General features: G+C 37.5%; 1 protein-coding gene across 1 annotated transcript in view; it reads left to right on the top strand.

Annotated features, from left to right (window-relative positions):
* Window positions 1-22,673, top strand: part of ITGA8 (integrin subunit alpha 8) — a 109,614-nt gene that overhangs the window by 25,081 nt on the left and 61,860 nt on the right. Inside the window, exons 12-15 of the mRNA XM_032705373.1 lie at window positions 2,377-2,582; window positions 4,740-4,931; window positions 17,440-17,485; window positions 19,414-19,521. Coding sequence (XP_032561264.1) covers window positions 2,377-2,582; window positions 4,740-4,931; window positions 17,440-17,485; window positions 19,414-19,521 — 552 coding nt within the window. The remainder of the gene's footprint in view (window positions 1-2,376; window positions 2,583-4,739; window positions 4,932-17,439; window positions 17,486-19,413; window positions 19,522-22,673) is intronic.

Genomic DNA, 22,673 nt, shown 5'->3' with positions numbered 1-22,673 from the left:
AGAGAATGGAAAAATCAAGAAAAATCAAGAGAGTAAGGAAAGGAAGGCTTTGGTAGGGGTGGTACATGCGACGACCTGGAGGGAAGGCAAACCACATCCTGCGGGTGTTCCAGGGAGCTCTGCTGCCCATAACCAGTTTAGAAATAGGTCAGTGTATTGGATGACTGCCTTCCTTCCATCTTTGCCTCAGTACATCAGATGATGAGCCATCTTAGCTACTGGGTTCTGGTCCCTGCTCTCTGGACTATTCATGCATTTTTGACAGTCATTGTTATTTATTTTAGCAAAGTACAAATTTCCTAGAAAAATAACCCAGCACTGTGCCCTTCTAGCTGAGATGCTGTGCTCTCTGCACAACAAGCTCCAGCTGCTGTCTGCTTGCTTTCTGTCTCAGCTGGTGGATCTTGTGTTCTGGATTAGGCTTCTGCTTAGAGAATTTTAGGCCATGATAGATAGTCTGCCTCTCTTTTCACCATTTTAGGCACTCTGGATATTGCTCTATGAACTATAAAGTTACCTGGGTATCTATATATTTTACATCAATGTACTGGGAGCTTCCTGATTCAATTATTTGGTTCCTTACCACCTCTGAAAAAATCTTCCCTTACCATTGTTCATTTGTAGAATATTCATAGGAGCCAAGCTCATCTTTTACTTTATGGTTTATAAAGCACATAACTATATGGAGTCCCAATTTACTGGGAATATGTGGACTGCAATGTAATAAAATAGTAATTGCTGATAGTGCTACTGTGTAATGCTTTCAGTTCATGGCATACATAAAATAAGTTATTTTAAAAATAATATTTGTGATTGGTTTTTGTTATTGTTATTGTTTCATGGCAACCAGCTGATATTCTGTCCAAAGCACAAATATCTTCCATTAGTAGAGAAGGACTTTTGATGTTCAATGTAAAAGGAAAATTCCCACCCCAGATGTCGAGTCAGCATCTGCTTCCTTCCTTTTTTAGTAATTCTTGCCTTAGGGTAAAAATCCAGCATAAAAAAAAGAACAGCTGTACCAAAGTGACATGACATTTTGAAATACAATTTCCTTTATGGAAACATACTATAAAACTTAATAAGAAAATAACATTTCTAGAAGTACTTCGTCACATCTTATAAAATGTGTATGTTCTACAATGTGATTAAAAGACTTCTAGATGAGATATTCTCTGCTAAATTCTGCAGTATATATCTTAGAATCATAATACACACTTCTAGTAAAGTAGTAGCTGATCTAAATCATACAGATTTTTTTTCTGCCAGGATTGGGAAAAACAATGTAGTGCAATTTTACTAAATTGGTTTACTAATAGATAAAGCCTCAGGAAAATGTTGGCATTGGGAATAAGATTAATTGGGAGTAAAAGTTTTTCTATGAGTTTTACAAAGTTTGAACAAAGTTTCATATTAGAGCAAGAGAAAATGCTTTTCCAAATTAAAAATTCTGGTATCAAATAGTACTAGTTAATACAGATCATCAATGTCCACTGGATGTAATGGGAATTATTTTATTAGTTTGCATGGGCTTGAGAAGCCTTCAGCAGTTTTATACTCTCATTTAACAGTTTTATACTCTCATTTAACAGAAATTTTCTGTTATTTTCCCTTTAAGTATCATATTTTTGTGATTTGATGATGTCCTTTCTCTTTAAAACTCCATACAGCAAATTATGTGAGCACTGCAACTATTCATGTGCCTAACATTGAACAGAAGTGTTTTCAGAAATAAAGCTATGGCTTTGTCTCCCAACTTTTATTTGAATTAGTGATGAGGCATTCTCTGTGAATTGATGCTCTCCTTGTATTTCATGTATATTACTCAAAAATTGGCTGTAAAGTGGCAGGTTTTTTTTTCTGTTGTTCACTTACTGATGTGTAAGTTGCAGAAACTAGATTTTATACTAAGATTTGTCTCTCACTAGCACTGTTGGCAGAACAGATCTACAGAATTTGTTCTAGTAACACAGATTCCCCATTAGCTCAATTGATGACTTCAGGATTGTTAATTGCAAAGTATAAGTTTTCAGTGTCTATTGTTAGCATAAATTGAAGTGCAAGAAATTCTGTTTAAATCTAAAAATAATTTTTTTTTCTATGATGGTGGTCAAACACTGGAAGCAGTTGCCCAGCGAGGTTGTGGAGTCTCCATCTATGCAGATATTCAGAACTGGACTGGGCATAACTGTGGGCAGCCTTCCCTAATTGACCATGCTTTTAACAAGTGTTTGGATTAGAAATCTAGAATTGCCTTCTTACCTCAGTTAGAATATGACTCTATGATAATTATCAGCTTCCTCTTTAGCAAATGCCTAAAGTGTGTTGTTTGCACTCAATCTCTCAGTGACACTGCTTTTTGTTTGACTGTTCCAGTTTAGATGATATCTTAGTTGGTGCCCCTCTCTTTATGGAACGAGAATTCGAGAGCAAGCCTAAAGAAGTTGGGCAAGTTTATCTGTACCTGCAAGAAAGTGCACTCCTCTTCAGAGATCCTCAAATTCTGACAGGCATGGAAGTGTTTGGTAGATTTGGCAGTGCAATCACACACCTTGGAGATCTCAATCAAGATGGATATAATGGTAATTTGTATGTAATGTAGTATATCTCTGTATAACATTGAAATTAAAAATGGCTAAGCAGTGAATATGAAGTGTCTGTGCAGTGGCTGAAAAAGGCTTTTTAACTTGTAACAGCCTTTGAAGGTCATGAGAATTTACACTAATTTTAATGAAATTGATATTGAGAGCCAAATCGTGAAAAGTTTCTCAATAAGAGGGCAGTCATATTGTCTATAGTGCTACTTTTACTAAATATTAGTATGTTCATTTGAATAAAAATATTATTCTTTGGTTTATGACTATCATTTCATTTATTTACTTAGTTAAGCTGTTTGCGCTTGTTTAAAAGCAGAGTTCTCAAATGCTGGGAAGAGTTTGAGAATTGAATGAGGCTCAGCACATGAAGCATTTTGTCAACAATGAAAGAATTGGACAAGTACAGAAATACTATTTTGGAATCAACTTTCCGTTGGTACTTAGGCACCAGAAGAAACACTTGCATAATGGGTCCTTTTTTCAAATGCTTGTAGCACATGCACACAACAAAATGTTCATGTAAGTTAACTGGCAGCCTACATTCAAGAAAATAGTACAAGTAAAGTAACTGCCTAATCACCTGCAATGACTGGGATGCCTTGAGCACCCAGAGTTAGCCTCCTAGACATGGTCAGTAGCAACTTGGTTTTCTCTGCATGCATTTCCTTACTTATTTTCAGGGTGTTAGGGATCTTTGAAGCAGGCATCTCTGCATCTAAAACAGCAAGAAGTTTTTCCTAGAGGAGCTGTTTTGCACAGTAGCCTTTAAGATAGTTGGCCCACAAAGGAAAAATTAATGGATTTTGCTCCTTCAGAACTCAAGGGCTGTTTTTCACAATGTTCTAGCCACTAGATTCTGGGGCAAGGTCCTCATTGTGTGGCTGCTGTACGAGGAAAAAGTCATGTTGGGAGTCATATTGCGGTTCAGACTGCACAAAATACAAATACCATCCTGTGGGTAGAAGCCATTGGATTGTGACTGCTGAGAATACTCTCACTGGCTTATCCTGGAATCCCACAGTGGAGTTCAGACAGCTGAACCCCATGGTGGAGACTTCCTGTTTTCTACCTGTGAGTAATAGCAGATGGCCTCAGCTGCTCTGGGCAGGGAATGTTGGTCTGCTCTCCAGAATTCAGATAAGGCAGGCAGGAGACATTGCTGGTTTTCTCTGTCACCGTGTAAAGACTAAGAAGAATCTTGAGCCAAAGTCTTCTGCTTCATAACTGAAGATGCCAGTTATAGAGCACTGTAGCATTTCTGCCTTTAGAAAGAAGCTACAGATTCCAGGTACTCGATTTAAGTTTAACAAAGAAGTACAGCATCAGCTTCTACATCAGAATCTAAAAATTAGAGTTGTAGATATGTATCCTCTAGTGTTTTCTATTGGCTAGCTCAGTGTGGCTGTTGAATCTCAGTCTAGAACATGACTGTCTCCACATCCCATGCATAGGAAGTAAGAAGAGCACTATGAGTTCTACTTCTTGGATATGGCACCTCATTTTTAAGGACTGAAGTGTTTAATTACACAGTGCCTGCACCCTCCTGTTAAATTCCTGACTTGGAAATATTCTTATTTCTCAATAAGATGATGGCTTGGTATAAATGAAAACATGATATTCCATTGTTCTCTTTTGTAGAGCACTGCATATTTAAGGGATGGAATTTTTTTGTCTATGTAGAATATTTTATCTGGAAAAAGAAAATTAGTTTTATCTAATGGCTGTTCCTTTTTAATTAGGTGATAGAGGAAATCAAGGAAAATTTGTGCCTGTTTAAAAATATTAAAGTAGAAGCAGGCATTCATTAGTTCTTGGTTTATTAAAGCTAGTTAACTGCCCTGGAAATATGTAGAGGAATCCAGTGTGGACTGGCTATTTAGTATAATTCAATAACATTTTCAAAGGATTATTTTATAAGATTTTGTCATGAAACTTTGACACAGAAAAGACACTGCAAACATTTTTGTATATTTGCCTTAAAACTAGAAGTACAGAATGTTGAAGATTGTGCATGTTTGTAGCAGAAGCCATTTGTGTCAGTTTTCCCACAGGGAGTTAATTTTTAATTGTGCCCATTCTTTTTTCTTTTTTTTTTCCTTTTTTTTTTTTTTTCTTTTTTTGTTTTTTTTTTTTTCACTGCAGACATTGCTATTGGTGCACCATTTGCAGGAGAAGACAGAAGAGGGAAAGTTCTCATTTACAATGGATACAGTAATGGGTTAAACACTAACCCTTCCCAGGTTCTCAATGGAGCCTGGGCCTCACAGTCCATGCCTTCGGGATTTGGCTTCACTCTGAGGGGAGACTCAGATGTAGACAAGAATGATTATCCAGGTAAGATTTTTCCATTAGAAATGGAATTTTATACTTCCATTCTCTGGAAAATGCATCATGCCTACACTGCTCCTTTTGGAAGGCAGAGGTCAGAATAAAGGACAGACATTTTTGGACAGTTCTTGTTCACTTTCCTGAGAGTTAAAATCAGACAAAAACAAATACTCCCTTTCCTGTCAAAAGACATGATCAGAAAGTCAAGAAAGGGCTTAAATAGTTGTATTAACATAAAACATGTGAAGTTTACAATAAAAAGCTTAACCCTTTCCCCCCACTTCCAAAAATTGAAAGCTCTCAGCTTATTGAACTTGTAAGGTCTCCTTCATCCTGGCATTCTTTCTTAATTAAAAACATGTTGTACTGTAAATAAGGGATTGACTTGGTTGTGTTGCTAAGTTATTTTTTGCTGTCGGAAGAGACACTGAGCTATACATAGTTAATGGCTTTGATTGCACTACAAAAAAAGCAGAGAGAATACGAATTGCTTAAAGGTAAATACTTTATTTGGACCTTTCTGTCTCTGTTTTCATTTTGCTACATGGACTCCTCATTTTCAGGGTAGCTTTGATTCTTCCTTATTAGCTTATCTAATAAAGTAGGTATTTACATTTATCAAGTTTGTAACACTAGTTAAGTTTCACAGAGAAGTATTTATTTTTTTAAGAAATTTTCTTCTAGCACCTAAGTAGTCTGAGTGTGAGTGTACTTGTATTTACTCTCTCTCCTCTGGAAGCAAATATATTCGGTTTCTTTTCATCACAGTTCAGAAGCCTTAGCAAGGGTGTGCAGTAAAACGTCGTATTTTGTTATTGTGAAAGGTTCATCCACAGTAAAATGGTAATAGTCTGCACTTCCCTGACTTACTATGAAATCACTTTTGTTATCCTGGGTTATTTCAAGGCTAAAGTTCTTAAAAGTTGCATTATTTCAAAAGTAAAAATTTTTCAAAAGGACAAAAATGGGATCTCTTTTACCTTTTTGTGATGAATTGTAAAAACCTTGAAAAGGCTGCCTTTCCAAAAGCAGAAGGGAATTTCTGGGAAGGGGTGTTTACAATAGAAATCACAGTTTTACAAACAGAAAAGCTGACCACAGAGTAATAAAGTGAGGCTATCACAAGACTGCAGTAAGAGGATCTTTAGCATTTGAGAGAAGAAAGGGCTTTTAAACACTGTTTTGACTTTTTGTATGCATATTGTTGATGTTGCTATTAATAGTCTTTCATTGTCCATGACTAATGAGGTTCTTTTGGACAACAGAGCTCTTTATTAAAGTTTCAGCATTTAAACATCTCCTCAAGCACCCACAAGGCCCCCCACCAAAACCAAAGAAAACAGGATATGGCATTCCTGACATTTCTAAGATCGAAAAGATAGAGGGAAGGGAGAGATTCTTTGACTCACATAGGGAAGAAAGTGGAGTAGAAATCTCACTACCATATTAGCATACTTTATATGGAGCATCTTTTCAGCTAACTTGTGGAAAGTTTGGGTAATGAGTCTTGATCTTCCTAATATGTACTGAGGAACTACTATAGTTGTGAGATTTCTTGGAATTATTCTACTTGTCATTGTTGGCTCCACCATGCATCCTACTACCAGAATTTGACATTGTGGTGTTAGCTCACTATGTGTTAGATGGTTCGATTTTATTACATGAATTACTCATTTTCAAAAAAAAAAAGGTAAAACTCCACCACCCTGCATTTACTGTAATTAGCTTTTCCCTCCATCCCTCAGCTGAATATCTGGATGAGCAGTGCAGAGTACTGGAGAGGATCTCTCAGAAAATGAGAAGAAAAAGCCCTTACTGTCAGTCAACCACCTCTTCCTTAATTCACAAAGTCTTGAAGCATCAAAACAGAGCTGTAAAAATAACACAAACATGGTACAGTACTAGCACAAAAATAGCCTTCCTATGGGAAAAAGGGATAAAAAAGAAAGGAAATAATATGGGGAAATGGGAGCACAGAACAAACATGCTAGGCAATGAAATCAGTAATCCTTCTTGTGTCAAAGAGCTTTTCTTCTTTGCCTCCTGACGGAAATGCTGAAGGGCAATCCTTGTACAAGGAGGAAGTGAGGTACTGGAGTTGGAAGGAATAAGAAGTAAGTTTTATTTGAGATAAACTGAGTCTTGCTGACTATAGAAGGTCTAGAAAACTAGCCTTTAATTCCATGCTTCCCAAACTGCTTACAGTTTGTGCCTGTAATTCAAAGAGGATTGTGAAAGATTAGGGAAAAAATATAATAAAAATTTTAATTAAAGCTTTTTAATGTTTGTATTTTATAAGAACAATGTAATAAAACCAAATTATGCTGACACACTACTCTCAGAAGTTCTGACCCTATAGACTGAGAAATGAGAGCCAGCTGTAATGTCTGGCTGCAGGCATAAACATGTATTGCCACTGTCTAAGGTGAGATTCTCCAAGCAGTTAGCTCTTCCATGGCTAGAGTTCAAGTGTTCAGGACTGACTTGTATAACTGTAACTGTTCTTGTATAATTTACTCTAGCCCTTGTGCCTAACATTGTTCATGAGTCAGGCATATGCCTGCTAGGAGGTGAGAGGCTGAGAGATGGGAGTTAATCTTCCATTTCATTTTCAATGCACTGTGTAACATTTTCAGAGCTTTTAGAGGTTCGGACCTTGATTAGTTCAGATCATGTATTCATGGTTTTGGACCAGATCACTGACCTGGAGGCCAGAAGATACCATGTGTTTATATGGCTTCTTGTCACAACTACTTAGATTCATCCTGGGATCACTGTATTGAACCCATGAACCAGTACTCCTCAATTACAAGTTGAGGAATAAATACAGTTCCTAAAAAGTGAGGGTAGACCACGGTCTAATTTTTCTCCCGTTGGAGAAAGGTTAAAGCCCCTCTTGGCTTGGAGTTCAATTCAGTCTGAATTTAACCTGTTAGCTTTCTGGAGAACAGCAGCCATTTGGTACAGGAAGTGATATCTTTTTCTCTTCACCCAAATGCCAGTATAAGCTCAGGGACAAAGAAAAGAGGGAGCAGATGAAGGGTCTCTAGTACACAGTGCTGTTCATATCCTCCAGCTTTCCTGTGGATGGAGTGGTTTCTCCTTCCTTCTCTTCCTGCAACTCCTGGACAGCGAGAGAAGAAAGTCCCCTTCCTACTTCTTGCTCTTATTTAGGAAAAGAAGAGGGAGAGCCTCTTGTCCACCGTGAGCCCAGTTGTATAACAAACATGGGATAAAACAGACCACGGATGGGTTTAATGGTGGAGTAGGAGAGCAGGCAGGAAAGAACATAATACAGCCATATTTATACAGATGAAAGATCTGTCTTGCACTGTAGCATGTTTCCAGCAGTGGCCAACAACAGATATCCAGGGAAACATACAGTTATTGTAATATTTCCCAGAATATTCATCCAGCACTAATCAACCAGAGGAGTAAGGTGGCTCTGAATCAGAGGTGGTATATACAAATTTAGTAGCCCTTGACAAGCTTTTCTTCCATTAATTTGACCAATCAGCTGTAGAACTCATGTAAACTTATGACACATGCAACATGAGTCAAGGGACCCCACACCTTGCTGAATGTTTTGTGAAGAAATAATTCTTTCCACTGTGTCCCATTCAAGTCTTGAACATTCCATTGGACAGTTTCTGTGGATGTGCCCTAGTTCTGATAGTGAAGAGATAGTAAACAATTCTTTAGTGCACTGTTATTTTACATACTTCTGCCATATTCCCTCCCTCAGCCATGTGTTTTACCAGTCCTGTGAAAGGAACCCTAATTTACTTAATTGTTCCTTGTGCAATGGAAAATGGCACACCTGTCCTGCTGTACCAGGTGATGGTTCAGTCTTGCCACCACTGCTGCCTCTTCTTCATATGTAAAGAGCAGTTAGTAATATGTGACTTATATCTGGGTAAAATATTGCTTCTAATAAAGATTTTACCATTGACCTGGATTTCAGACTTAACCGACATTTAAAAAAAGGTTGTATCTTCCCTACTGAGAAGAAAATCAGAATTAACACTTGACAAAACAGCAGTCCCAAATATTCTCCCTTGGTATCAGTAATTATGTTTGTACAAGAAAATTAAGTGAGCCAGGAACTGTGGTCTGACCTTGAAGTTACATGGCACAGCACAGCTCAGTATTCAGATGAAATCTCCTGCCCACTGGAACAGGATGACCATACCCAAACTGCCTTTTTGGAAAGGTCTTTGGCCCAGGCTATTCCTCAGACCTTTCTTGGCTACTATCTGGAAGAGTACTAGCTTGCACATGCTAAAATCACAGCTGAATCTGTACTAACAGTACAAAAATATGGACAGTACCAACACAGTGCTCAAGTTCATGCACTGACTTTAATTTCACTGTGTAGCCACTCACTGCACAAAGCACAGGATACAGACAGTTGAATGACTACCTGTTCAACATCGTACCTAAAAATGGAACTTTCTCTGGTAGGGTCAGCATGCAGACAGGGCTGCTTTTCCCTCTCATTAGCAGTCCTGTCAGTGTAATGACCATCTGTCTTCAGCTGTCCTGGCACAGATGTTACCACTGCAACAGTAACAGACCTCTACTCTCAGCATTGTGAAAATACGGAGATTTTTCTAGCCTTTCAACGGAGAAGACTGAGTTTTTGTTACTAAGCACAACGTTTGGATTACATCTCCACAGCTTTTCAGGAAAGGAGTTCTGTAAATTGTGTCATACTTACAGACACTCCAGATGTTATGTGCACAAATCTGTTCCTTTATCAACACAGATGGGGGTGATAACATGGTAGTCGCTGCTTTGCAAGCTTTGGAGGTAGTGGGAAACTTTCAACCCTGGGAAGCAGCAGAGGCAGAAAGCTGTGCTGATCTTCCTAACAGTTCTAAAGACATGCAGCTGCAGCTGCCCTCTCTCTGTGTTGGTGTTCATCACCTTCAGCCCCAAATAGAGTATTCTTCCTCACCTAGAAGAATTGCAGTGCCAAACAGTGGTGATGGTGGCAATGAATGGATGGATGCTCCCATCTTTGTAGTCATGTAAGAGTTAGAAGGTAAAGACCAATTAATCCTCTTAAGCTACATCTACACTAGTAAATGAAATATGCTGCCTTTGGTTCTGAACTGTCACTGAACACTCCTTGTCCATACTATCAAACTCACTTTTTTTCCAAAACAGGGTTACTGCGTTCTGCCTTTTGGAGACTAATAACTGGCATAGGCTTTAGGGCCATTCTAATGATACCACTGCAGACAGTAAAGGTACAGCACACAGGCACATTCTCTGCCACTAATTTACTAACACTGACATAATTGTAACATCTTTCAACAGATGATCCATTTTACTGTTTTCTGACAGCTCATGTTCTAAGGTCATATTCAAAGAAGGGGATCTGATCTCACTTCTGCTTTCATAGTAAATACTAACTTAACACCGTTACTCTGGATTGTCAGTCATATAAAAAGAATAAGTGGGATTAAAGAAAAAAGGAGGTGAATGGAGTGAAAAAGTGCAAAAGATTGACTTTTTGCATCAGTTAAGTGCAAATACAGTGGTAGTTGGAATTCTGCATGAGATTCTGTGCTGCTGTTTTCAGTGCTGAGGTTAGGATATGGCAAAGCATCACTGTGCTGTGTCTGAGATCGTACTGGTGAGGCCCGTAACACACTTTATATAACCATGGGATTCCCTGTGACAGAGATCTTCAAGGTTTGCATAAAGGTATTATGAAATTCCTGCCTCAGCACAGTCTTCCTGGCTCCCTTCTCCTCTGGGACATCTGAACCCCATGATGGTAATTTTCCAAGACAGCTTCCACTCTCCTGTAATTCTGGGACTTTTAGGGCCCCTTTGCTCCATCCCAAGCTTTATGTGTGTCATCAAGGCCTGGAGCAGGGAATGAAGCAAAGGCATGCATTTTTCATTATAGTTTATTTTATTTATAATTTTGTCTTTTTTTATTAACATAGTTCAATTTTCATAGAAACCAAAAGAAATCCATAAATCTCTTTAATGGGAAAGAAATTTGTTTTTTTTGGCTTCTGGGCATCCATTCAAAGCTAGTCCCCACTGAGTGCTTGGAGCCTGTGATTGTCTAGGTGATGGTGCCGCACTTCCAGCTGGTTCATCTATCTGTGCACAGCTCAGGCATTTGGAGGCTGTAAGGTTTCCACCCTCACATTTCAGCATATGTTCAGTCACTTGATGGCTGATTATAGCTGAGCAAATAGTTTATAATGAAAAACTTACTCATTAAAGTTACTTTCTTCTTGTGGCATATCCTCCCGCAGACTGTGGTTTCTTCAAATGTGTTTGTGAACCAGGATGATTTATCCAGTTTCTTTTAACCGTGTGGGTGGATTCAGAACAATTCTCTGGATTAAATCATTGTTCAAAGACTGTTGATTAGTTAATTAGTTAATTGCTCAAATAAATTATGCACTGTTGTTTCTGCTCCCTAGCCATTCAGATGCTTGTGTAACTCTTCTTTAGTAATTTAGAGAGTCATTCTGAAGTCAGTGCCACTGAAGTTTCATCTTCAAGGTATTCTGCTTTAGTTCAAATATAGTTGTTGGCCTGTTCTTTTGGTTGTTCTTTTTAGTCAAGCCTTTGTCAGCAAAGGGAAATGGGTAAGGCATCTTCATGCCTTGTTATTTTGGATTCCTTTATTAGCTTAAGAATATCATGTAGTTAATATAAACAGATTACTCTAGAAACATTTTAAGAAGGAAAGAAGTGTGATAATCAGACAAAATTTCCTCAGAACTTCAGTAATCCAGTCTAATCTTATTAAAATAGGAGTATTTAACAGCTCCATCTGCTGAGTGCGTTAACTCAAACAGCAGGAAGAAAATCCTCAAGTTTCTTTCTTAGAGGCAAGGGTTCTTCAGATTCATAATTTTTTTTGTGAACAATAGGCATTGTGCCAAAAATATCACAAGTCGGAATCTAGTCATGATTAAATTATGAAGTTGGTCCAGGAGCTTTGTGGAAGACAAACAAATTAAATCAATGAGAAGCTGCGTCTGCTCTGCCAAGAGCGGACTGCTGTGTGTGGGAGCCAGAACAACGGCTTGGGTTGTGCCAGCAAATGCAGAAAAGCTGAACTGCTTCTACCAGTTAATTATGTTTTCACATGAATAATCAATCAAAACTGTAGAGAGAACCTCAGATTTGCCTACAAATTTGTTCATTTTATGGCAAATTAATATCCGTGTAATTTATAGGTGTGCTTTTCTAAAATTCTTCGAGATACTTAACGAAATCACTGTATTGGGCCCAATACAATGTAAGAGTAAAGCCATTGATCCCAATAAACAGTGTTTTACTGAAGTGATGATACACTAACTGCCCTCTTTGGGATTTATCTGTAATATAATAAATAATATAGTTGTATTTTAAAAGAGACTCATTCAGACAAAAGGGAGAAGTGTTGATATGAATTAACCTTAGGTGGTATACTTAACAGACCTGCTACCAGAATGATTGAAAAACAGAGTAGGATCAAGGCAGTTGAGAATGGTAGGATTGGAAGAAAGTGACTCTGTTTTGTTTGGTGGCTGTTTGTAGTATTTAACTAAAATTCTTGAGTAAAGCTGGCTAAACTGGATGGTCCTCTGTTTTTTTACTATGGTCAAGCCTGAAGTGATGGCCATTTAAAGAAAATTTTACTCTTGACCCTTCCTACTGAGATTTGGAATCATAATGGACGCTGAAATCCTAGAAAACAAATAGAAATATGATCATTGGCCTTTTTGGCAGCTGATCTGCTGAGGAAAATAAAAAGCAAAAAGGCTCACAAAGATTTTTTTAGCAGGGTTTGCAGCTAGGCAGTTTTCTCACTCACTTCTATGAAATTTCTATTAGCACCTGTACTCAGATAGAATATAATCCTAATTATTTTCCTGTCCAATTAAACTGACAGACTACACAAAGTTATATCTAAAGCAGTCGGCAAATCATTCTGATTCCCCGAAGTTAATGTTTTCCTGCCTATCCTGATAGAGTTGCATTGGTGAGGTGACCCACCTGTCATTTCATTTTTATGTTTCTCAGAAGTGAGATGAGTGCCAGTTGACATAGTTGTTCGTGGCTGTTTTCCTTGGTCACTGTCCCCCATGAAGCAAGATGAGATGCCATGCTTTGGCAACTTCTTTTAGGGTTACTGGACGAACTCAAACCAAATCTAAGGTGCTGAGCACGATGCATGTTCCTCCCTGAGCCTGTGTCTCTCACAGGTAGTGGAGATGTCCTTTAAAAATACCAGGGTATCAAAGAATTTTCTCAAGTTAATAAATGAATATATTAATTGAAACTGGAAGTAAGAACTTGTTGATCTTCCTACTTCATTTGGTTGAAGATCTAGGGAGCATCATGGCAAGTTTCTGCTCTTTATCACATGGTGTTTCAGGTCTGGAAAAGCCACATGGCAGAAGGTGCAGGTAAACAGACCAGCTTACAAATTCCAGTGTACCTTTCAGTACCGTCTCCTTAACTTTTTATGATAATTTTATCTCAGAAAATGGATTCACCAGAGGGCATCTTGGAACCCTTTTCTTTAGAGCAAAGTAAAATTTGAAATAAGCATTAGGATTGCTTAGCTTTGTGCCCCTTGACATCAGTTAAATACATGCCAAAGACACTTGTTTCAGGATTAAGCTCTGTGAACTCTACCAGTTGGGACACTAATGCATGCAACCCGTAAGCTGTGTTGAAATGGAAGATAAAAATTCCTGTGGAGTCACTCCATGCTTGTTTTCTTAGTTTTTGCAGTGTGGCTGTGACCCCACAGCTCATTTATCCCACAACAGCAATGAGGCTGCTGCCACCCATTCTCTCTTCCACATCTTGGCTTCTCTGAAGGGGAGCAGCTGATAAAAAATCTTCTGAAAGAGACAACATAGGCAAAGTGGTAATTTACCTAAACAGATGAGGTCCCTCATCATCCTGAAAACATGAAATATGAGAAAAGAAGAAGTGAAGGAGATTTTGTGATTCTGATACTTCTTCTTTGTTTCTCTCTTTATATATATACATTTTCATCTGAGCTTGAAAAAAACCCCTCAGTAATGCAAAGGAATAAAGGTTTTCATATGCTTTTCTTCAGGCTCTGTTTGGAAGGGCTATAAGGAGTTAAGCTGCTTTTTTAAAGCTGACTTTTTTTTGCTGTGTAATTGGTTGTTAAAGCCTTGTTTTTAAGCTAGTGACCTTTGCATCAGTGACGTTGCATGCCTAGCATTAACAAGTATTAATAAAGACAACTTCTCTCTGTTTTTAGGAGGGGAAAGTTGCCAAACTTCAGATAATTTAGACGTCTCATGCATTTTTTTGTAAAAATGATTAGTAACATTCTTCTGCAGAACACACAAAAAATTCAAAACTTCTGCTTATAAAAGTGCTCTGATTGGATGTATATTCAAATCTCATGCATTTGTATCAACATCAAGAATGGTTTTTTCCAGTGATAGGTATAGGAGTTGCACCCCACAAAGCAATGAAGAAAGAAGAATAAAACTGCTGCTCTGTAATAGAAAAAGTAGAAGCAAAGAAAACTCCCTAATGAATTCCAGCTAATACTCTGCTTGAATATATAATCACTTTGTCCTTACATTAGATCGTAGATGTCACTACTGGGTATAAATATGTTTTATTGTTTGCATATTCATTCTTAATTACACTTTCTCTACTGAGTGGTTTCACTCATTCAAGATCTTTGGATCAAGAATAAGCGTGGTTTAGAACAGAGAACAAAGGACACATCAGGGTAAAAGTAAGAGCTTCCAAAAAAGAAAGATAAGCACAGTCCTGGCTGCCCTTAGAGTGTGCTCAAATAGGGCCTTTGTGGTGGTGCTATGATTGAAGGTCCTCATCTTTTTTGCTGTGTCACCAAACCTGGCTGAAGTGGCAGTGCAGAAACACTGCTCATGGAAAACCAGAAAGAAGTTTGCCAACAACACTAAATTGGAAGGAGCTATTGACTCCCTCAAAGGCAGGGAGGCCCTGCAGAGAGACCTTGATAAGTTAGAAAGCTAGACAATCACCAAATCTATCAAGTTTAATAAGGGCAAGTACTGGATTCTGCACCTGGGATGGGGCAACCCTGGCTCTGTGAATACAGTGGGGAGCAAGGGGCTGGAAAGCAGTGCCACTGAAAGGGATCTCGGGGTCCTGGTCGATGGCAAGTTGAATATGAGTCAGCAGTGCCCTGGCAGCCCAGAGGGCCAACCATGTCCTGGGGGCCATCAGGCAAAGCCAGTTGAGTGAAGTAGGGGATTGTCCCTCTCTGCTCTGCACTGGGGCAGGCACTGATGTCTTCTGTATGGTGACCAGTGACAGGATTTGAAGAAACATCATGAAGCTGAGTTGGGGGAGACTTAGATTAGATATCAGGAAAAGTTTTTTCACTCAGAGAATGGTTGGGCACTGGAACAGGCTCCTCAGGGAAGTGGTCACAGCACCAAGCCTGACAGAGTTCAAGAAGCGTTTTGACAATGCTCTCAGGCACATGGTGTGATTCTTGAGGTGTCCTGTGCAGGGCCAGGAGCTGGACTTCAATGATCCTGGTGGGTCCCTTCCAACTCAACATATTCTGTGATTCTATGATTTTTTAATGAAAGATTGGATTATGCAATCATCCCAAGACCAGGGTCCGGATAAGTCTTGGATGTCTACCTGTTTTGTCTCTGCCGTAACATAGCCCTGAAACTTTTTGATTTATCAAGTCTAGTATAAAACAGTACATGCTGTAAGTCAAGTCTGTTGCAGAATTCATAAAGAGTATCCACCTGGGAACAACAGAACAGAAACCCCTTCCTTCTTGTCTTTCACTTTCTGTTAATAACATAACATAACATTTCTTTTTCATTAGAAAAAAACCAACAAGCGGGGAAAAAAACCTAACACAAAACCCACAAAAAACCTCAAGCACAAAAAAAAAATCAACAAACTATTAAATGTTTCTGGAGGGTTACTGTGGGTGCTACTATCAGTGAGCTTCCAGGAAAAGTTTTGCCTCGTGTGTGGTGTAGCCTTTATGATGATGGCTTTGTCTCAAATAGTTGTTTATTTAAACATCTTTAGATTTGGTACTGTGTGCAAGTTGTCTAAAAAAGCTACTAATTAAAAGTACACATAAATGTCCCAAAAAGGAGTTAAAAACACCACTCATTTTCTTCTGCTATTTTAAGTGTTCCTGACCCTGAGGCATATTTCTCTAAGGCCAATGAAACTAAAAAAATGTAAATGTTGTACAAAAAGAGGATCAGACCCGTAAACTCTCCATGCCTTCTCCTATTAGTATGTTATTCAGTGGAATTCAGTGTAGGACCAGCTGATGCCCATGTGAAGTACTTGTTTAAACTTGTGAAATCCTGGCCATCTGAAAGACAAAGGAGCACTAGAAAACAGGCTGCCAGCCCTGGATCAAACCCATCCAGCTAATTAACATCAAAGCTTTGTATTTGCATCATGCTCGATTACTTCTGGATGTCTTAAGCAAACCAGTGCTAAAACTATAAAAGCAGCAAGTAAGGCTTTGTTTACAACCCTGAGTATTGGTTTAATTAACTTACTTAAATCCATTTAGGTTGCCAGTCTGTACCACTGCAAGGTCTGTTGTAAGGCTCAGTGTACTGAATTGGACACTTGTCAATTAAATCGTATAGTAACAACAATGGAGTGAAAGGAGTGCCCAGATGGACATTTGGGGGCTTTGAAAATGAAACAAAGCTCTTTCCAAAGTCAGAGGCCGCAGGAAAGTTGATTTTTTTTCATCACTGCTTGGCTCCAGTTTTTCTCCAGCAGGCCTGAATGGATCCAGCAAACCAGTCTGGATCTTTCTGGGGAGCCCTGTGTGAGGGCTCAAGGCAAAAAGAGGAAATATTTGGTCCTGTAGATTCCCAAACCCAAGCTGATGACCACTAACAAAGAAGTGCCCAAGTCCCAGTGTAGCATTTGTGTTGTTGACTCCATCTGTTTGGAACGGCGAGTATTGGGGAAAAAGACGGCTTTAGATGGACAACTGTTGTAAGCCTTAGTACACACTGCTGCAATACTGGAAATATTAGAAGCTCTGAAAACAGCCCTCCTCTGACCTTGCATTGTCTTAATGTGCACAGAGATGTAATGCTTAAATTAATGACCAAATTACTTAAAACACAAAGCAGGACAGGAAAGATTGTGAGGAAGGAACATCATAAATTTTCAACATGCCTTTAGGAAAGTGACAAGAAATTGATTTGCATCTCTTTGAGATACAAGTTGGAGAGAAGTGAGATTGTGGATTGGGTGACCTTGTGTTAAATAGATTGGCACTTACTGGGTACAACTGAGACATTTCTGAGGCGGTCTCTGACAATGTGAAGTGTTTTCTTTCAGGTACACTTTTGAAAAAAATTGCTTAGAAAGGAATATCATGCTTGTTTTATGTTACTGCATTTTCAATGTAAATAATCTAATTTAGGCAGGAAAAAATGTGTGAGAGATATCTATATATTTCTTCTGAAGCCATTGTTTTTTCCAGATTTAATTGTGGGTGCATTTGGAGCTGGGAAAGCCGTTGTTTACAGGTATGTGGCAAATGCAATGGATTTTATGTTTTACAGATTTGGTGAGAGATTTGCAAATAAACAAATTTCAGATTTCTGTGTTTCTCTCTTACAATACATAAAAACAGATCACTAGAGATGATAAACATCTTGTGAGAAACAAATGCTTTTTCCCATGCTCAGAACTTGTAATATTTAGTGAAAATTTCCATACTTAGTCGTAGCTTAAGAAGCTTCTAGAATATTTGACTCCTCAGTTAATTTTAAATAAAAAAAATTAAAAGGCATAGAATTGAAAATTAATTTCATAGAAATTGAAAATTTTCATAGAATTGAAAATTCTTTTCACAGGGAATGGTGCTATTAAGAAATTTCAAAATGACTCTGATTCTTCAGAGGTCATATATGTTAAGATGAACTATTTATTGAAAATAAAGACTGCTCCTTTTAGCCTCAGTTTAAAAAAAATGCACAAGATCCCATTTTACAAAATGAAAAGTTCTTGCTGACTATGGAATTCCACTAAATGCATTTTTTAATTAGAGTTATAATTTAAAACTAAACCAAGTGCATAAACAAAAATCTGTTACTGCTCTCTTTGTCCAGCCAGGCTGACAGTTGTTCACATTTGAATATTCACCATCCATTGCTACAACCAAGTAGTCATGTTTCTTGATTCCTGTCTGTCTTTCCAACAGCACCTGATGGAGAGAAGGCATGTTCTACTTCTCGACTGAATGCTTGTGAAAGCATAAGAATTTTGTAAAACAGGAATGTTAGCTCATTTCAACTAACACTGTAGAATGCAGTGAATAGGCCTGATTTTCCTACTTCCCTGTTAAAGAATCAGGCAAATACTTTGCAACACATCACTTTGCAGTGCCATGAATGACTGCACAGGATGTGAAATGTTGGAGAATTAGATCCACTGTGTATTGTCAATAACAATAAAATCTGTTCTATTTAGTTTAAGGCAGTGAGTAGCAGGTGGCCATTTCCTGTCCAGAGCGTACCAAATATGTAATTTTGGTGAAATAGAATATTGTTAACCAAAATTTGCTAGAAAAAAAGGTTTTCCCTGTTGCACAAAAATGAAGAGAGTAATTTTAATTTTCAATGTCTTGCTGAAGTAATATAGATAAGTAATCATAAAAGCTCAAATGTGTATTGAAATATGAAGAAAGTAATTTTGTAATAAACTGAGTTAGCCAGAATTATGTAAGTTATTGTAAAATAGTACTTCTGCCTTAAAAACAACAGAATCTGGACCCTTACTTGTTTTCATTTCTCTTCTAAATTACTCATGGTTATAGATTATCTCATTACTTAATAACAATTTCAGAGGGGTGGTTCCAATACCACAACTATATACCCATGTACTCAGCAGAATTTACTGATGATTATTCCTGATTTACAAAGTCAGTTTTCTCAAGAAATATCAGACAGAATTTACTTCATTGTTTACTCAGGACACCCTACATCAACTTCTACTTTAACCAAATTTTTTTTTTTAATGAATCTTAAACAGAGCTAGTGAGTCTGAATGTTAATGGAGACAGTACAAAACAAATGTCCAAAGGACTACTGTAAATCCCAAAAAGGCAGGCTCTGTCCCTTTGTGAAAACTCAGTGTGATGAAATGCGTCTGATGTGCTTTAGTCCTGGGACTCATCTACTGGTTAACTATAGGATACTGTTTCAGTGATGTGTTAACCTGTGATTTTTTTCATGAAGAACTGTCAAAATCTCAGTAGGACGTATCACAGCTTCTGAGCCAAAAAAACCCCCAAATTCTTTTGGGTAGGCGCAGCATTATAATAGTGTGTTCTCCCAAGTAACCCTGCATCTCTGGCTTCTTTGTGGCAATCTCAGTTAAGTGTTTTCTCTGCTTCAACTTAGGTACTCTTGTGCTCTTTCTATGTGCAGTGAACCTTATTTCTGTCCCCCAGAGCCAGACCTGTTGTTACAGTGAATGCTCATCTTATTCTGAACCCTATGATTGTGAATCCAGACAACAAAACTTGTCAGCTCCCTGACTCTCAGCTTTCAGTGGCCTGGTAAGTTCAGGATTACTCAGAAACCATCTTTATCCTCTTTCTCAAATAACTTCTTATTAATAACTTTTATTGCAGCTTTTTTTGAATGTGTTCGAAGTTCAAAATGTTCAAACATGCTCTGAGCACAACAAAAAAACTCCTATGTAGAGTTTGTTTTTATATATTCCAATACTTCACAGATTGTCAAACTGTGTCATAGCTAAAAGTTGAGTCCTTTGATATACTGAGTCTCCTTCTGCTTAGGAGGATGCTCAGTGTCTCCTAGGGTCAAGCTGCAAAATTATATGCAATGTTTGGATGAATGAAAGATAAAACAGCTGAAACAGATGAAACACATAAGCATTGATCTGTCAAAAAACATACCTTTGTTGAGAAAATGTAACAGTGAAAATGATGCAGAACTTGTGGGCCCACCATTTTCTGTTGGAGAAAGACAGATCTTGGTCCTTTGTGGAAGAGAGAATATATCTGGCTGACAATTCTGAGAGAAGTTCACAGGATGTTATTTCTCGTTATCTTTGGTCAGAGGAAAGCTTTTTTTTAGTGTACCACACAGGACAATGTTTCATCTATCTTTAAAAGAGAAGCCCTTCACCACAGTAGCATTTAACTTTGAAAAGAAAAACAACATTAAGAAACTTGAAGCTAATTAAAACAATTTAAGATCAGTTACAAATATAAAGTGCTTGCAGGACAGTTGGAGGCTATCTAATAGCACATAATACCACATAAAGGCACGTTTACTGCACTAGGAAAAGGTTGCTTAGAAAGGACCTCAGAACAGTTGATAAAAGAGGTTATTACAAATACAAATACAAAAAAAGATACTGCTTAAAAGTGGAAACCATAACGAATGAGGAAGCTAAAATCAAAACAGAGTATAAACATGTGCACGTTGAATATAAAATAGTAGTACGTCTTGCCAAAGAGACTGTGAGGAACAGATTTTTCAGACATAGAAACATTACAAACAGAAAGTCTGCCAGGACATGGGCTGGATGAAAACAATATTAAAGTGTAAAGGAGGACTCCAGAAGATACATGACTGCAGAAATTTTTCACTGCTTTTAAACCAGAGATGGTCAGAGGGATTCCTTGCATTGGAGATGTTCTTTATAGGAGATGAGTTCTGAAAATTATCTCAAATGTAAAAGTCAGCAAAAGAGTCTTTAGAATACATTGATAAATTTGAACCGTAAAAAATAATCATGACCAGAAGCAGTTCATTTAAAAACTCTGGTACACTTAAACCCCTATATGTGGGCTTTCAATGTATATGGGATGCGGCTGTCAAGAGATTTTCACTCTTGCACTTTTCTTTTACACTTTATAGGACTTCTTGTATTTGTCATAATGTTCTTCATTTCTACACCCCGTGTAGAAATTTGCCCATCTACAAAGCAATGTAGAAGGCACTTGGTAGAACTACACAGTCCCAGAACTCCACAAAGCTTTGGCGTTTTTGGAATAGGATCAAGATTAAGGACAAGACATGGAATAGGAGAGATCAAGATCCACCCTAATTTTTTAAGTACCTTTTGTGTTAATAGTTAATGTAATAAAGAATTTAAAATATCAACTCTTGGCTGAAGCACATTCATTGATCGAAATTATGTTTTTCTCACAACTTCAGGTTTTAAGACTTTTAAAAAATGCTTAATGTCATATTGAAAAAGATTTTGGAACCCTAACATTTACAGAGTATTGAAAGAAAAAAGGTGGTTTTTTGCACAAGAGATATAAATAAAAATATCTCTTAAAAAAAATACTCCTGCTGTGAGATATTTTTTTAAAAAGGGAGTAAAAAACGAATACTCCTGTAGCATATTTTTTTCATTACTTTTAATTTCTCCGCTACAGTAAACCAGAAGATGTTTGGTTCATATCTACAAGAGCTTTAATAGGAGCATAATTTAATTTGTGTCTGCTTAATTCTAAAATACTGTTCCCTAAAGATTTAGTTTATATTACAAAATGACTGAAGAGCAGCTGCTATTTTCCACACTGTAATTTTTCTCCTTAGTTGATATAAGCTTGTATTGCACATATTAAAACAATTAGTAGGGAAACTCCAATAAGCAAAGAATTCCTCAGTCCCATGGGATGAATCCATGTATCTCTTAGTCAGCTGTACAACTTGTATAAAAAGTCTACTGACTGACACAGCAAAGTTAGAATGAAAGGAAACCTCCTACTAGAAAAGTTCCAGGAAGTGTGTGTGTGAATAATGTGCGTTATTGTACATTTCCAAGTATTAGGAAAATATTATTTTTGCCATGATTGAAAAGCTGAAGCATGGAGGAAACATGCACAAAAAGTCATTTCTATACACAGCCCTAAGGGAATTGTCCTGAACTTGTAGAAGCATATAATTAATTCTCTTCTGTGTGTAAAGTGGGGCTGTTTCTATGTTCCCAAAACTAGGAAATCTGGAACAAATTCTGCAACTTTGAAGCTATTAAAGAATATGGGAAAAAGACTTTTTTTTTTCCCTAAGTGTGAGAGATGCAAGTTATTGCATCATGTGATTTATTATGCCCAAGACTAGGTTCTAGCTACTGAGATGTCTAGTTTGCCCATGCATTGGTATTTTTATTACTATTTGAGGTCAGATAATCCCCTTATTGCTACTTTGTGCTTAAATTGTATCTGAAAGTGTTATTTACTCACTTTGCACTAATTTAAGGTAAATATTGTTATTTCCAATTCCTAGAGGAGCAAGAGGTTGGAGAAGTTACCTGACTTACCAAAAGTAGTACAGAAGTGTCCAATCATTATAAACAGTCAAGTTGTAGAATATATTTTTTATTTGTAAGCACTTTTTGGGTTTGGATGTCTGATTTGAGATGTGCTTTGTAGGCTTCTTTAGGCAACCCAGCTATCCACCTTTTCTAAACCCATTAAACCAGAGGTAGACTGTTTAAAATTTCTGATCTTCAAGTTCCTGCTATCAAAAATACTCTGAAAAAAATTGTCATTCTTTTATCTCCAAATATACTGCTATTAAAGTAGTAATAAAACATTTATAATCTTGGGTCAGCTAGATTCAGTAAATGAGACATTTCTACATACATTTTTAAAAAAAGCTGAATACAAAATGCCTATGGAAAATGTAAAATCCAAATATGATACTGTTTCAGCCTATCCTAACT

This window comes from Chiroxiphia lanceolata, chromosome 1, assembly GCF_009829145.1.
Source record: "Chiroxiphia lanceolata isolate bChiLan1 chromosome 1, bChiLan1.pri, whole genome shotgun sequence".
Taxonomy (NCBI): Eukaryota; Metazoa; Chordata; class Aves; order Passeriformes; family Pipridae; genus Chiroxiphia; species Chiroxiphia lanceolata.
This window is presented reverse-complemented; position numbering and strand designations above follow the sequence as displayed.